Genomic DNA, 16304 nt, shown 5'->3' on the forward strand with positions numbered 1-16304 from the left:
TAGCTGTGGTTACAAAAGACAAAATATATGATTCATACACACACACACACACACACACACACACACACGCACACACACACGCACACATATATACATATATATATATATATATATATATATATATATATATATATATATATATATATATATATATATTTATATATATACATATATACATACATACATATATACATACATATATATATATATTTATATATATACATACATACATACATACATACATACATACATACATTATATATATATATATATATATATATATATATATATATATATATATATATATATATATATATATATATATATATATATATATATATATATATAAATAACATATGCACTAGTAACGGTATGTACAGGTTCACATGCATGTCCTAGCCTGGAGTCATCATCATCATCATCATCATCATCATCATCAACCACAAGCATCTCCCTCTGCTGGACTGACAGATTACAATCGCAGACTTCTCATTCAAAGAAAATGTTCATTCTAAATTTGACACATTGATAACCAATTTGAATGCAGTGCAAATGCCCACATATGGATACCAGGATCCTGTTGTGTTAATTAGTTGGCAAACGCTGCCCAGCCTCCTGGCACTTGCTCAACTCTTGTTGTTGTTTTTGTGTGGCTTTGCATGCGCAGGAAAGACTCAGTCTGTGTCAGATCTGAGCAAAGCAGCAGCCCTCATGCACACCAGGCATTCTGTCAACCACAGCAAAAAACAAAACAAAAAACCCTTTGAACCAAAGATAAGAAAAAGGGGGGGAGTGTATGAAAGATAGTCTTTTTCCAACACAAATGTTGTCCTTCTGAAGAGTCACTGCGTAGTAAAGGACGCCATTTTATCAAATCTGAACTGAAGCCAAAAAAGCTTAGAGCTGCCGTCAAGATCTTACAGTGTCTAGCGAAAGAAGGCTTATCAGATAAGTGCAGCAAACCTCTACCCCGTAATAATCTCTAACAAGCAATGCAATAGCTTCAGGGATTTGCATTTTATTTGCAGTTATTTGAATGCTATGCTTCCAAATCAAACAGCAGCAGTACAGAAGAGAGCAAAGCAAAGCAAAGGAAATGCCTGTTATCAGTGCGCGGAAGACCGTACTATGAGGATGGAGGGGGTGGGGTCGGAGAGAAGTGGAAAAGTACCTGAAGAGAGATGTCGCCCGACCATCCTGAGAGAAGCCCTAAGCTGTGTGCAGAGCGCTGGCCATCCCTGTTACAATATGTCTGCTGCTCGCGAGGCTTCTGAGGCTCATATTTGAAATGCTGCCAAGTAGCTGCAGCTCAGTACACGAGCGACCGCCCCATTCGTCCCACTCGGCTTCGGCAGTATCCGATCTCTGTTCCCTCACCCAGGCTTTATTTATATCTACCTCTATTCCTGATTCGGAGAGAAGACTCTCTCTTGTGAGGGAGGGGAATGGGGTTGCATGGGAGTTGAAGGTTAAAGCCAAGAGCATTCCGTTGTGCCATTAGGACGGAGGAAAAACAAAACAAAAAGAGGGAATCCTTTTCTTGTCACCCCTCTCTTCTTTCATGCTTTCAAACTGTCACAAAACATTTAGCTGAGACCATTCAGGCTGCAATTAGCACCGCTGCTCACAATAGAGAGAGCTGAATAGATGCACAAAAGCGAGCCAGCCTCAGAGCATAGGCTGCACTGCCAGGACTGTAAACACAGAAACATACACACAGCTCCTGGTACACTGGTTGATTTTACCTAGTGTTCCTGTAATATTAAATGTACAGTGGGTGTGTGAAGTGGTAGCTTGTTGTCCCCAAGTTTACATGAAAATAACACTTCAAAGTATGAATAGGAAACAGGATAAACGCACCAAATAAAGCTCACATAGAGGCAGGGAGGTAGCCAAAGGCTAAATGTCTATGCAGAGTGTGCCCATGCTCTAATGATGCAGAGGAGAAAGACAACCGGAAAGCATGCATGCTGAGGGGAAAAAGGGATGGCTTCAGTACTGGAGATAGAAATTCGCAAAACAAGATGAACACTTCCAGAAGCACACTAGCTCCTGGCATCAAGGAGGGCATTGTTTACAAATGATCCCAGAGCCTCCCATGTACACAATACACCAAAGTCCGAAGAGAACAGACTCTTATTATACTCCAACTCAATGTTAGTTTTTTTCTAGCCAGAAATACAATGATGTAATAAAAGCCTCATTATTGATTATTCCCTTGTCTGCAAATCACCCTTTACAAAAACTCAAACAAGTAAATCTAAATGTGTTTGCTTTCACAAGCAAAACACTAAAGGGTTTATTTTCTTTGTGCCTATTATTATTATTATATTGAGAGTGCCACAGTACTCTCTCCAGACAGCACGATGCACCTGAGGAAGAGGAAAGGATGCACTTTACTATGGCTGCACAAAAAAATTGTGATCTCAATTTAACCACCCACACGATCTTAGTCCAGTATTTCTACGATTCAGCCAATTATATTTTCAAGAAGCATAAAGGCAGTCGCACATGTCTTCACATCGTTTTATATACATTGCCCAGCAACACGGACACCTCCAAATGGTGTTGAAAGTGTCACATATTGTATTCATAAGGTATAATTCAACCAAAAATGTCGTTTCTGTAATCATGTAATGACATAATCGCGGCCGCAGATTACATGTGAGCTGACTGTAAGCTGTTTGTTTACTACTGAGAGGACGCGCGCGTCGTAGAACTATGTCTACTTTAGTTTACAGAACCTTGATAGGTTGTGATTAACAATTAATAAAGTTAAATAACGTTAGGTTTGTAGCATAGATTGATCTCTTAAGGCTGATTTATACTTCTGCGTCAAGCGCACACATATGCTCTGGCGCAACCTTCGTACCATCGCATAGCCCTCGTCGTGGCCGTCACGCACCTCTCAAAAAATGTAGCTACACGTCACAACGATGTTTAGCGCAAGCTCTGCGATTGATCGGCTTCGTAGCACTGACGAGTGTGGGCGGGACCAAGAGTCGCACTAACTCGTTGGAGTGAGCGTTTACAAGCGTCGAGTGCCGTTAAAGAGCTTCAGATGGAAAGTTTTGTTTTGTATTTACCTAATGATTAAAGTTGTTGCACGTCCGGTGGTCTCCACCTCAAAATGAGCGAGTTTGAGCCCCTTCTACATTAAGGTAGCAATCAGAAAAAACAGAACACCAGCGAAGAAACTCAACACAGAGGAACATAAAAACCTACTGCCAGCTAGCCTTTCGGAAGTGTTATTGCAGAGCAACACAAACAGCATGCAGAAGTATAAATGTACGGCAACGTGCAAGGCATGCGCCGTGGGTCACGTCGATCACTCGACGCACAAGTATAAACCAGGCTGTAGAAGTATGATTTGCATCTATGTTTTTTTTTCTCTGAAAGTGATGGTAGCCATGACATGAGTGCACTCAGCAGAAAAAGTGAAACCAAAATTGTGCAATCTGATGCAATCATTTTACTGTGCATTAATTAACTGGTTTATTAAAGTCCACCATTCCAAATCTATACAAAATTCAGTAGTTAAACCAACAGTAGACCAACACTTAGGGCTAATATTGTTGTTTTATCATATGTTCGGTATATAATAATAATATTAATAGTCTACTCATATTAACCTTTATTTTATATCTAAAGAATCGTGAGAAAATCGTGATCTTTATTTTAAGCAAAAAAAATCGTGATTCTCATTTTGGCCTGAATCCTGCAGCCCTAGACTTTACTATCTTGCAACCAGACAAGCAATGGACAATTTTTTGCACAATGAATATTAAACATCTATCAAATATGCAGCTGTACGACTTGAACAGAATGAGTTCAGAAAGAAATCTGAAATACATGCTTGTCAACATAAAAAAACATCCTTTAAAACAAAGATGTCATTTATTGCTATGATTAGAGGTCTTTCAATGTTACTGCTAAATCTTTTAAGAAATACACAATTTATAGTTGAGGAAAAGTTTGCCGTTTCCTTAAAAAAATAAATAAATAAATAAAAATAATAATTTTCCCTCAATTCATAATTACACAAAACTTTGTACTATGGTAAAAAAAATGAAAGAGATATTCAGTTGATTTCAGTTATATTAATACACTTTGCATTTTTTGAAAATTCGGATTCAATTTTATATTTTCAATTTAAATTTTAGTAATCTTGGTTTTAACTACAGTTAAAACACTTATCTTCTTCACTTTAGTTGAATTTATGTTTATTTAACATTTAGAAATTTATTTAATTACAGCATACCTTTAATAAAATAGCACATAAAATGTACATTTAAAATGTATTTTCTTTTATCGATTTAGCATGTTACGAAAACAAGATACAGTGCTCAGCATATATACGTACAGCCCTCAAAAATCTATCTTTTTAATTCATATTTTAATAGGAAGCTATACAATATTATATTTGTGCATATACATTACATTATACATTATAATATATACATATACATTAGTCAGTACTGAAGCCAAATCTCGAGCTTATCTAACAAAATAACTTACGATAACAGTAAAAAACTAGTAAACTCAAATTTATATGTTATAGAAAAATATTGAATACAAATTTAAAAAGAGGAAAAATCAAAAGTAGCAAAAAAATGTGAAAAATTACTTTCAATTTTTAAATATGTTTGGTGACTAAAATATTATTTTAATAAATATATCTGTTTAATAAATCTGTTTTGTTTCAATGCACAAAAATACATTGCCTATATTCACTGAGAAATCGAGAAAAATATTCATTTTCAAAATGGGGTGTACTCAATTATGCTGAGCACTGTATGTTGCTGGTTATTAGGAATAAATCTCCAGTTTTGAAACACTGCATTCTGTTCTTTCCACTGCATTTACATTGTTCCAACTATAAGAAAAAATATCCTGTGTTTCTGGAAACATAAGCTGTGACCCAAAGTACAGCACCATATGCTGCCTTATGATTTTTTGCCCTGTGCTTGTATGCATCCATGTACAAATAAACAGCAGTGGAACATTGAGGTGAAGAATAGGGGGCTTTGCTGACATAGCCATTTGTCAGTTGCAAAGATACTTGGTGGGAGTGTAGGGGGAGGAAGCAGCGTGCACGTGGGTCTTATGCAACATCCATCACTCTTGATGTACAAAACCATGCTTGTGCTCATCCATGGCAGCATATGACATCAGAACAGGCAAGAGCTAGAAAAGTACCAGAACTAGACAGCAGGGGGCGACTTGAACAGATAATAACAGAACTAAGGCATGACAACAAGGACTTAACTAGTCAGCCAGTAAAACAGTATAAACAGAGTAGGTTATTGTTTTAAGATTTCTGACAAATCACTATTTCAGAGTTTGAATGCGCATTTGTTCTTTGTAAACCCATGAAAAGGAAAGCTAGCCATTTTATCTTGAAGCAAAGCAGTCTAATCTTATCTTTAGCTCCTGATTTCATTACTTTTGGAAAGGTGAGAGTTTCCATGCATCTGTATATGAGGAAATCCTCATTATCATTCCTAAAGCTGGACTCTCTCTGCTCAACTTCACTTCCTGGTCACAACATTGTTGGCATTGGTAGGATGCATGTATGTGTGTGGGTGTGACAGGAAAAGAGAATGAGAGAAAGTTTGTGTGGCTGGGACCGGTGCCAGCACTCAGGTCTGTTTGGTGGCTTATTGGGGGAAGAGAACACAGGACTCTCTGAGGCAAACAGGCCTATAATGAGCTGATAATTCCCCAGCAAAGCAGCGCTGCAAGTTGTTAAGTACTCTTCAGAACCGCACTGAACAACCTAAACCCAAAAATATATACCAAGGCTTAAAGGTGCAATAGGAGATCTTGAAAAATGCTAATGTTAGCCTAATAGCACTAAAACTCTAAGTGAAGCCTCTTGAATGAATATGCACTAGGGTTGTTGCTAGTTTGGATATGGTTGCTATAATTAGTGTTTTTTTAGGCCTGTGACTGTGTGGGGGTTTTAAAAGTATTCAGACACAAGAAAATGTATCATTTGTAACTTTAAAAAATTAATAATGATTAATTGAATTGTTTATAAAACAAAGACTATGCAGTATTTTACATTTGATTATTCCATTCCTGTATACCTGAATACATTTAGACCTTTTGGAAAACAATAAAATGCTGTTTATTTAATTAGCATACTTTTATTATTATTATTATTTTCTCTCTGCTTTTAGATTATTTATTGTATTTTATGCACTTCCCTACAGAATCTTCCCAATCAATCTAAAAATATAGATTCTTTACAATCAGTTATTCAACTCATCTATTCATAACGCAATATATATCGCAGAATAAAAAAAAATATCGCAATGTGAATTTTTTTTTTTTTATATTTTGCAGCCCTAATGTGCACTAGACACCATCACTGCAATACATCACATAACATTCACCAGAGAGAAAACTAATAGTACAGTTACTAATTACAATACCAAACTTTTAAAAAGTAGAGTGAAGTTTGCCTGCCATTCTCTGTCTGAACAGTGTCTGTGAATGTGCAGAGTAAAGTAAAGTGTAATCCTTTCTGCGTAAACAGGGTGCGCAGATGTATGCTACTACATATTTTGGTTCATATTGAATATTTTGATTGGATAAACTTGGTCCTACACCTTCCACAGAATATTAAAATGCATATAAATTCATTTAAACCACATCATTGAATATTTGCTAACAGGATGTGAAGAGACTTTCAACTAGCATACCAAAAATGGTTCTTGAAGCATAGGGCTGGGCGATTAATCGAAATCGACATTCAGAACCTATAATTGATCAATTTTCCAGGTTGATTTTTTCAATTACTTTCCTTACCATCTGTGGAGTTACATGACCCCGCACTGTTTTATGCTTCTGCGCCCACTTTGCAGGCACATCTGATCTCAGGTCAAGCTGCACTACAAGTTGCACTACACTGATGATGATTGGAAGCTACACCAGAGATACCTTGAGATGGCATATTTTCCATTAATTTAGAATGATTATTTACATTAAAATATTATTTTACAGAAGATGTAAGAAATGCAGTAAAAATATTATTTACAGGATATACAATATTTTATTTAGAAGAAATACTGCTTATTTTCTACTTTCAATATGAACTGATTTATTTTGTTTCCAAAGTTATTTATTTTCACTTCTGTATAAGAAAAAAGTTTATTTTAGGCAATGTGTGCTTTAATTTCAGTTGTTCAACAATGATGTTTAATAAATAATCATATATAGTGCGTGTTTCCTTCAAATAATTTAAAATCAAGTAATGCGCCTTTCATTCAAAAATTTCTCACTTATAATATGTGAGCTTATTTGCTGTACAAAACTTGTCAGTAAACTATGAGGGCAAAAAAATTAAATAAATAAAATAATTGCTTATTAATCGTAATCGAGTCAAAATGTTCAATTAATCAAGATTTAGATTTTTGGCCAAATCGCCCAGCCCTATTCTGAAGACAATCCCCTATTGCACCTTTAAACGTGAAGAGTGCAATTTAAGAGTGCAAATGCCTTTGACAGCAACAAACTAAACTGCAAAATAATGACTCAAGACAAGGATACTTTATGTCCCATAATCCTATAATACTACAATCTGGAGTACTGAAAGAAACATAACTGTGGAGTGAACACCATGTTGACGGAAATTGCTGTCTGATGAATCAGACCACAGAGATACAAAAGATATCACCTGAGACTATAAGAGGCTGAGTTGATGCACTAGTACATATGTCAATGGTAGAACTTAAAACACTCAATCAGGCACCAAAAACTTTCCCTGTGAACTGCAAAGTATATGGACTTTATTTAACTTTAACTATAGCCAAAAGCAAAATAAGACACCAAGTTGTTTTTGACATGTTTTTCCATTGAAGTTTAGAGACAGCAAGACTCATTTCTGAAATAAATACTGTCATTTATTATGGGTTCAATAAACCCTTATACTTTCAATATATACTTTCAACATATTAAATAGTCTATATATTTTCGCTAATAATAACAACTACTATGATATAATTTATTTGACATTTTTTAAACACTGTTCTTTAGAAATTTATAATCTTTAAGGTATTCTGTAAAAAAATTAATTATAGCTTTAATGGTTTTCATTAAAATCATTTCTGAGGGATCAGGTGACATTGAAGGATGTATTATCAATTGCTGCTAAAAGTTCACTTATTTTCTAAGAAACATTCATTTTACAATACACTTTAATAGAAAGTCTTTATTTAAAATTGAAATGTATTTCAAGATTGATGTTTTTACTGTATTTAATAATTTAAAAAAAAGCTACTCTTTCAGAAATCACTTGAAAGTGGGGCATCAGGCCATGCAAAAAAGTAAAAACAATATTGACTTCTGATGATAGCTTGCGAACAATTTCCATCCCATGGGCCATTTTACATTAGATAGCCACGCGATGACTGTAGGAAAGACAGGGAAGCAAAAGTGACAAGCTAAATGAATACAGTCTATGTGTTGCTGTTGCTGGCTTAAAGCTGAGCTATGGGCCATTCGGCTACATTCCAGCGGCTTCCTGTAAAAACACACACACACAGAGAAAGCTGGGAGCTCTTATTACTCGCTAGGCAATGTGCGTTAAGTAACATCCAGCGGAACCACAGCTCAGTGCACGTGCCGGCTCAAAACATACACAAAAGCCAACTCAACGAGGAGAGACAGCAGGCGGCAGGCAGCAGGAAAAGAAGTGCAAGCATAGGTTTTAAAACCATACCATCAAAATACATTCTGGGACTGCCATAAATGCAATGCTGTCTAAAAATTTGGTAAACACATGTTATTTTATTAAGCAGTATTATTAATAATAATAATAATAATAATAATAATAATCCAGACTAAGTCATACAACTACACCATAGTCTGAGGAATAATCACAGTTTCACGGTTATCGTGATTATTATGCATTCATTCATTTCAAAACACTACTAGAAAGTTACATGAAAACTCCTTATATTTTAAAGTGTTATTTATTGCTGCTCACTAACCAATTCATAAAGCATAAAATAATAATAAAAAACAAACAATAGTCTATTTCTCTTTGGAGTTAAAAATAAATGAAAAAAGTCATTTTACACTGAAAATAAATGAAAGAACAAGGAATAAAACTAACTAACTAACTAACTAACTAACTAACTAACTAACTAACTAACTAACTAACTAACTAAATAAATAACTAAATAAATAAATAAGAATAAATAAAAAAACTATGTCCAATGTAAATCTAAGCATCATATTAGCTGAGTATCTCCCTTTTAAAGAGAACAAAATCAAAGGCTGCTGAACCTCTGTCTGCAAGGCACTTTTAATTAACTCTATTATATAACATCATATTATATACCTCGTTTGGTAATTTCATTTTGTATTTTTACTCTCTCTTTGGAGTAAAAATGTGTTTATTTTATAGAAAGTATGAAGCTGATTGGTCAGTTTGTGTCATGCGACAGTTGGCATAACTTCGTTTAGTTGCAGCAGTTTTGTTATGTGCAGAAACATGGTGTTAAGAAGCCTTTACGATTAATTACCCATGACGAATTAAAGCATGGTTAATAGTGAAATCGTTTAATCATTCCATCCCTAATAGCATAAGCAAATATACAAACACAGTTCATACACAAGGTTTAGATTATATTTTTAAATGTGCTGAGAATTTTCACATGTTCATAGGAGCACAATAATTCTGACAGAATTCTCATATAATTCTCAAGCTAAACTGCAAAATAATGACTCAAGACAAGCATACTTTATGTCCCATAATCCTATAATACTACAATCTGGAGTACTGAAAGAAACATAACCATGGAGTGAACACAATGTTCATGGAAATTGCTGTCTGATGAATCAGACCACAGAGATACAAAAGATATCACCTGAGACTAATAACATTTTACTATAATGTTTGTTGCAATAAACGTGATGTATTCAGAACCTACAAGTGTATCTTTATAATAGAAGTAAATGTAAAGAGAAGGGGGGAAAAAAATCACAATTGTTAAGCATAATTTGTAAAGTTACAATGTTAGTGTCACATAACAAGGGATGCGACGATTTACCTGACTCACGATTTGATACGATTCACCATACTAATCTCATCAGTCACGATTTAGTCAAGACTTTTTAACTAAATTATTTGAAACCAATATAAGGTGAAGAGCCCTTTCATTTTTTTCTTAAATGCTACACATTTTGTTGCAAAATATAATTGATTTTCTGCCACAACTAAATTGTGATTCAAAAATCTGGGGGGGGGGGGGGGGGGGTGCCCCAGTAACTTTATGTCTAGCAACGCCCCTGGTAGTCACACTGTATTATTTCGGTTCATTTAGTCTCACTGGAAAGAAGCGGCTGATAGAAGTCATATGTTTGCGAATCCAGAAATCAGACTACAATAACTGTGATGTAAGGTTTTTATTCACCACAAAGAACGAGCACAGGCAAGTGCCACTCATGTTGAATTGAAACAATTTAAATAATGTGATTCTGCCAAGTATTTCCGCCACATCAAGTGTGCCTAATGATGGGGAAAAATGGCTTAGCAAGATAGTTTACTAGATTTTGGAACTTGGTCTTGCTGATAACTAAAACTCAAGCAGGATTCCTTCCACTTATAAACAAGAGCCAATCGATACTTTGGGAAGAGAATTAAAAACAGTCCACGAGCCAGCCCATATATTTGCCATGCCAATCAAAGGAGACTCCTTCTGAATCACGCACATTTACTGTAAGCTGTGAATCACCCCAGCCCACAGAGCTGATCGTCTGCCATCTCTCCCTTTTCCTCTCAAACTCATTCTTTCGCTCCGCCACTGCGATCGACAAGCCACAGACACACAGCCGAAGACTGCCAAGTCCACGTACAAACTACAACAGTCTTGGCACACCCACACGCCTCCAAACACAGGAAGTAGCAAAGCACAGCTCAGCAAGAGCATTTCTCTCCACCTTGCTTTCTTCGCCTGCAAAAGCAAGGCAGCAGAAAGAAAACAGCATCTATGACTATTGCACATTCACACATGAGTGAGCTCAAACAACACTACATAACAAAAGCACACTGATTAAATGTCAACAGGAGATTTGAACAGGACCCTGTCTGTGATAAACTAATTAGGCTATTTTGCTGCCTATTGAACCACATCTTTTGAGTCACAATCATGAGAGGCTGTTCACACACAGGAACATGATTTCTGATTTTACTGCAATCATTTTATCAGATTTTTTATTTCACGGCCAATGGCATTTTAGAAGACAGACGCCTTTGCTCTGTGTGTTAAATTTTTTGTAGTGTCTTGGATGAGACACAGCTCAAAAAACTGGAAGCTAAAGTCAAGATTAAAAAATGAATCAATTCTAGTACTAGTGTTTTTAACAAATAATTAGTGAATATCCTCTCACTTTAAAAGAAATGGCTTGAAGTAAAACACACACAAACAAGTAAGACATTTGTGTAGCTTGTTAATTAATTAGAAAAACATTTGTATAACCCACCCATATTCATTGCTATTTTAATGTCTTAAAGTAACATCTGCAGATATTCTTGGCTTCATTGTGCTTTAACATTTTATTCATGCACAATGTGATTCCCAGAGCAGAAACTACTGCAAAGATCAATTCTAAAAACAAATAAATGAACATAAACATAAAACTGAAATCACTACCAAATTTACTTCCCTGAGTGAAACAATTTCTCATTGGGAATTGATTGTATTGTTGTAACTGGTTAATAGCTGCGGTCACTTCATTTGAGTGACAGATGGCTTAAGGTAAAAAAAATATATAATTTAAATGTTGTATACTAAACAGCAGAATCAAGGAAAGCTTCTATGTAATGAAGCATCTAGATCAGAGATGTCCAAACTAGAGCCCGCGGGCCAAAGTTGGCCCATTGTAACCTTTGATTTGGCCCACCATTCCATCTGAGAAGAGAAGGAGAATGATGGGGAGCATTGGGGAGAATGTCTTTAATATCATCATATTGATCATCAGTGATCGTCATCATATTGAATTTAACGTAATCTTTTTTGTTTGTTTGTTTTATTGTTAAGCTGAGCTACAAAAAAGCTAACTGAAATTAAACGTTTCAATTAAATGTTGTAAATGAATCAGATTTTTTAAAAAAAGGAAATACTGTCTCTCAACGGACGGAGGACAATGCACAAAACAGCGCCAGCAAATCAATGTAAAAACTTAACTTGCTTATTCGGTATTGAACTGTGTAATAAATGCTGTATTTGTACATTGTGTAAATTATTATTATTTTTTATATTAGGAAAATAAATTAGGAAATTAATTATGGCAACTTTAATGTAATACAGTTTGCTATATTTACCTTCGGCTCACAGCCCTCAATAGCCACGTTTTAACTGTCACGCCTAATGTGTGCGAGCCAGTACTAACCAGGGCCAGTTGAGTTTCCATAGTCAGGTCCGGGGGCCTTATCGGGCCAAAGCGGGGCTTTCTCGGGGTCAGTGGCCAGCCTTTTTTGGCCCGCCAAATACCTTGGGCCAAAGCGAGCCAGCTGGGGCTTCGGGGCGGAGTGAAAGCAGAGGCGGAGTTTGCAAGACAGTGTACCACTGTCATTACACTAGTTTTCCCATCATGCATGAGTACATGTGCCAGAAAATAAATAAGGGAAAAAAAAAAACATAGGAGCTGGTCAGTTTAGGATATTCCATAACACATTATAGAGTATAGGGATCTTTTGCTTAAGATCGCTCTTGTGTTTCCCTTTAAGGCTGTTGCATAAAATAATAAAGTAATTTGAAATTAATAAGTGATTTGTCTTTGCTGTATACTCCTTGATGTTTCAATAACGCATAATAATCTTTACACCATATTAAGGACACAGCAGCCAGTAACTTTCAGTTGTTGAGAGTTTTTTCAAGTTTAAAAGGTGTGTTTGTGCATGAAACATGCGCGTTTAGATGCTCGTGTGTGAGAGAGACCGGGCGAAAGAGGGTTTGCTTCACAGCTTTCGTTGCCGCGAGCGGCTTCTTTTTTTCATTATTTTGAAGATAATACAAAATATAAATACAACAGAAAGACATAAAACTTTACAAATTATGCGTCCAGTTTTGTAGCATCATAAATCTAGATAAAATAAGCTATAGGCTACTGAAATCATTTAAAGAATTACAAGTATCAGATATAATAAAAACTAATGAAATAAATAAACCAATATAAAACAAACAAAAGCTACAACAATTTAGGTATAAACAATACAAATAAAAAATAAAACCATTTTAAGCCATTTTGAACTTTCATTTTACAAATCAGAAAAAAAAACAACAACGGAGTTTTGAAACATTATTTATAAAGTATTTGGATACGATGATATTAATCAAATCATGCAAACAATGAAGTTTGGATTTTGGCCTTTCATAAGAAAAAGTTTGGGCACCCCTGATCTAGATGTTTCTTTTTACAAAGGTCATTAACAAATTTCAATTCTGATGTCCTGTTTTTTTTTTCTCCAGAGTAGAAAAACCCCTGCTCATCATGTCCATGCAGCATGTACCATAGTTATGCCTAAATAACTAATTGGGCAGAATCATTTGATCTTATATAGATATAACTTTATTATATTGGGCCAATTATAACAACACTAAAAATATCATCAGACAATAAAAAAATGGCATATTGCGCATCATTTGAAAGAATTATTTGTGGTTTGCTTGGTTAAGTCTCTATTTTGATCAACTAATAGCCCTGTGGGATATGTTCTCCAACATGCAGAGATGCACTTTAGGTTTCCCAAAGTTTAAATCCTGACTAAGGATCCTTTTCCTTTCCAAGTTCCTGTCTGATTTCCTGTCTGTCCTGCAACTGTCCCATCTAAATAAGGCATTCGAAAACAAAAGCCCATTCAAACCAGCATCCAAATGCCACAACCAACTGTTGCACCTTCATGCTATATTACATAAAAAAATGACCAAAGAGACCACATTAATCTCAAACCACAGCCAACTCAAAGGGGTGTGAGTGTTTTCTGGGCTGCACCCTGACTCAGCAGGCTGTCCCATGTACATCATAGAGGAGAGGCTGACCTGGGTTGGACTGGCAGGAGAAGGGTTGAGGCGTAGTGCTGGCGGACGCGGGCTGCACAAGAGCTGTGCTCCCGACGGGCAGAGGTTGGCCTCGCTTCAGTAGCTGCTTGTGTTCGTGTTGACGGAAACGAGGGGGCACCTCTCTGGGCGGGTAGCGAGGGGCTGCCGGCGACTGCTGTTGCTGTTGGTTGTTGCCGGAGGGTGCACGTTTGCCATTGCCACCAGTGCTGCTGCTGGCTGAGGGCACGGGAGGGTTGGTGGTGATGCTGGGGTTGGTGGGGGGGGGAGGGGTGGGGCTGGGCTTGGCAGAGTCTGGCACTGTGGACACAGAGATGAAAGAGCGAGAGAAAGACACACAGAGAGAGAGAGAGAAGGGGGAGAGGGAAGGATAAAATTAATTTTAGCACATGCTATAATGAAAGCAAACAGGAAGTGTCTTTAGAGGGATGGCTATGGGAGGATTGAGGAGGGATGAGCGAGTGCAGGACCATTGAGGTCGTCAGTTTTGCCTGTCTCTAGCAATCACAGCTTGTGCCGACACAACAGGGCTGTCAGAAAGAGAGACAAATAGGAATAAAAGTGCCGTTTATCTTAACCAATCCATGTTGTGGAGGAGGTAGAAACGGTTACACAATTAGCCATCAGAGAGTCTGATCCAGGCAGATCTCCGCCTGAGGCTGAGGCAAAGATGAAGCAGAGGGAGCGCAAACATCTGCGTGAATGAGTGCCGGACTTACGTAACACACTAGCTCACTGACGGGGGAGATGCTGATTCTGCTGGGGGATAAACTCAACAGATGGTTATAGAGGGGAAAAAAGGTCTCGATGTAGGTTTCTTGGCTTTTATTGATTTTAGGAGCTTTTACATTTTTAGACAGAGTGAGAAAGGGTTAAATATTAAAACAGATTTAATGATGGATCTACAACGACACATTGAAAAATTACAAAGGAGGACCACATCAAACAGGCAACAAATTTCTTTTCATTTCATTTCATTTCATTTTTCTTTTGGCTTAGTCCCTTTATATATCAGGGGTCGCCACAGTGGAATGAACCGACAACTTATCCGGCATATGTTTTACACAGCGGATGCCCTTCAAGCTGCAACCCAGTACTGGGAAACACCCATACACACTCATTCACACACAAACATTGAGCAATTTAGTTTAATCAAACTAAATGTCTTTCGAGTGTGGGGGAAACCGGAGCACACGGAGGAAACCCACAGTGAGAACATGCAAACTTCACACAGAAATGCCAACTGACACAGTCAGGACTCAAACCAGCAACTTTCTTGCTGTGAGGCCACAATGTTAACCAGTGAGCCAGGCGACAAATGTCAAATAAAAAATAATGACATTAAAATATATATTTAGTTAATGGAAATTGAAAGCTTGTAAGCAAACAATAGAGACAAATCACTTTCTCATCTTTGAGATTTTTTTAATTATGTGAATTATTATGGTACTTAAAGCTTCTGATGTATAGTTATTAGTTATACAACACCTATACATAAAAGTGCAAAATGATTGCAAAATAGCCTCATATATAAACTCGTTTCTGCTCAGACATCACGTAAATTACAAAGGTCAACAACACACTGTGCTTAATGTATACTCACTGTGCTGGAAAGAAGAAACATTACGGTGCTACATTTTAATGACTTATTTTTCTTTTTTTAATGACTAGTGTAAATGTGCAAAATAGGCATGGGCCGGTATGAGATTGTAACGGTGTGATAACCTTGGATAAAAATATCAAGGTTTCACGGTATTGTGATTACTGCTCTGAAAGATATTCTTTTTAAATGACTAGCTAAAAAACAAAAACTTTTTCCCCTTTGAACACAAATATTTTGTTTTTTTGAAAGATTTTAATTATTTTGGAGCAGTAAACATGTCAGGCTAAATAATTGAAACAAATTATTGACTTCTGCTGTCTTCATTCGTTTCAAAAACACAGATTTCTTTACAATTTAAAATGGCATATTTTGATATTTTTTTCTGCTAAAGATACTGTTGTCCTGAAAAACAACAAAAAATGTAAATAAAAAAATCTTACACATACCTTAGGAACGGTATTACGGAAAATTTTGGCTGTTTTAAAATCTTGACTTCTACAAACCGTGGTATACCTTGAAAACGGCTATCGTCCCATGCCTAGTATGAATTTAATTAAAGTCTTAAAAAATGACTGCTAAGTTTGTATTCTCAATATAAATGAGTAGAGGCTTGGACCTTGAAACGGTAT

General features: G+C 36.3%; 1 protein-coding gene across 6 annotated transcripts in view; it reads right to left on the minus strand.

The window, feature by feature from the left end:
- The window catches only part of tnrc6c1 (trinucleotide repeat containing adaptor 6C1), an 80850-nt gene that overhangs the window by 20142 nt on the left and 44404 nt on the right, over nucleotides 1–16304 (minus strand). For 4 of the 6 annotated variants that reach the window (XM_056453784.1, XM_056453783.1, XM_056453786.1 and 1 more), the window contains exon 4: nucleotides 14055–14372. The exons of 1 other annotated variant lie outside the window; for it this stretch is intronic. In XM_056453784.1, coding sequence (XP_056309759.1) covers nucleotides 14055–14372 — 318 coding nt within the window. Of the gene's footprint in view, nucleotides 1–1171; nucleotides 1328–14054; nucleotides 14373–16304 lie in introns of those variants that run through there. One more of the 6 variants, XM_056453788.1, reaches the window with a different exon arrangement.

Source organism: Danio aesculapii, chromosome 3, assembly GCF_903798145.1.
Source record: "Danio aesculapii chromosome 3, fDanAes4.1, whole genome shotgun sequence".
Lineage (NCBI taxonomy): Eukaryota > Metazoa > Chordata > Actinopteri > Cypriniformes > Danionidae > Danio > Danio aesculapii.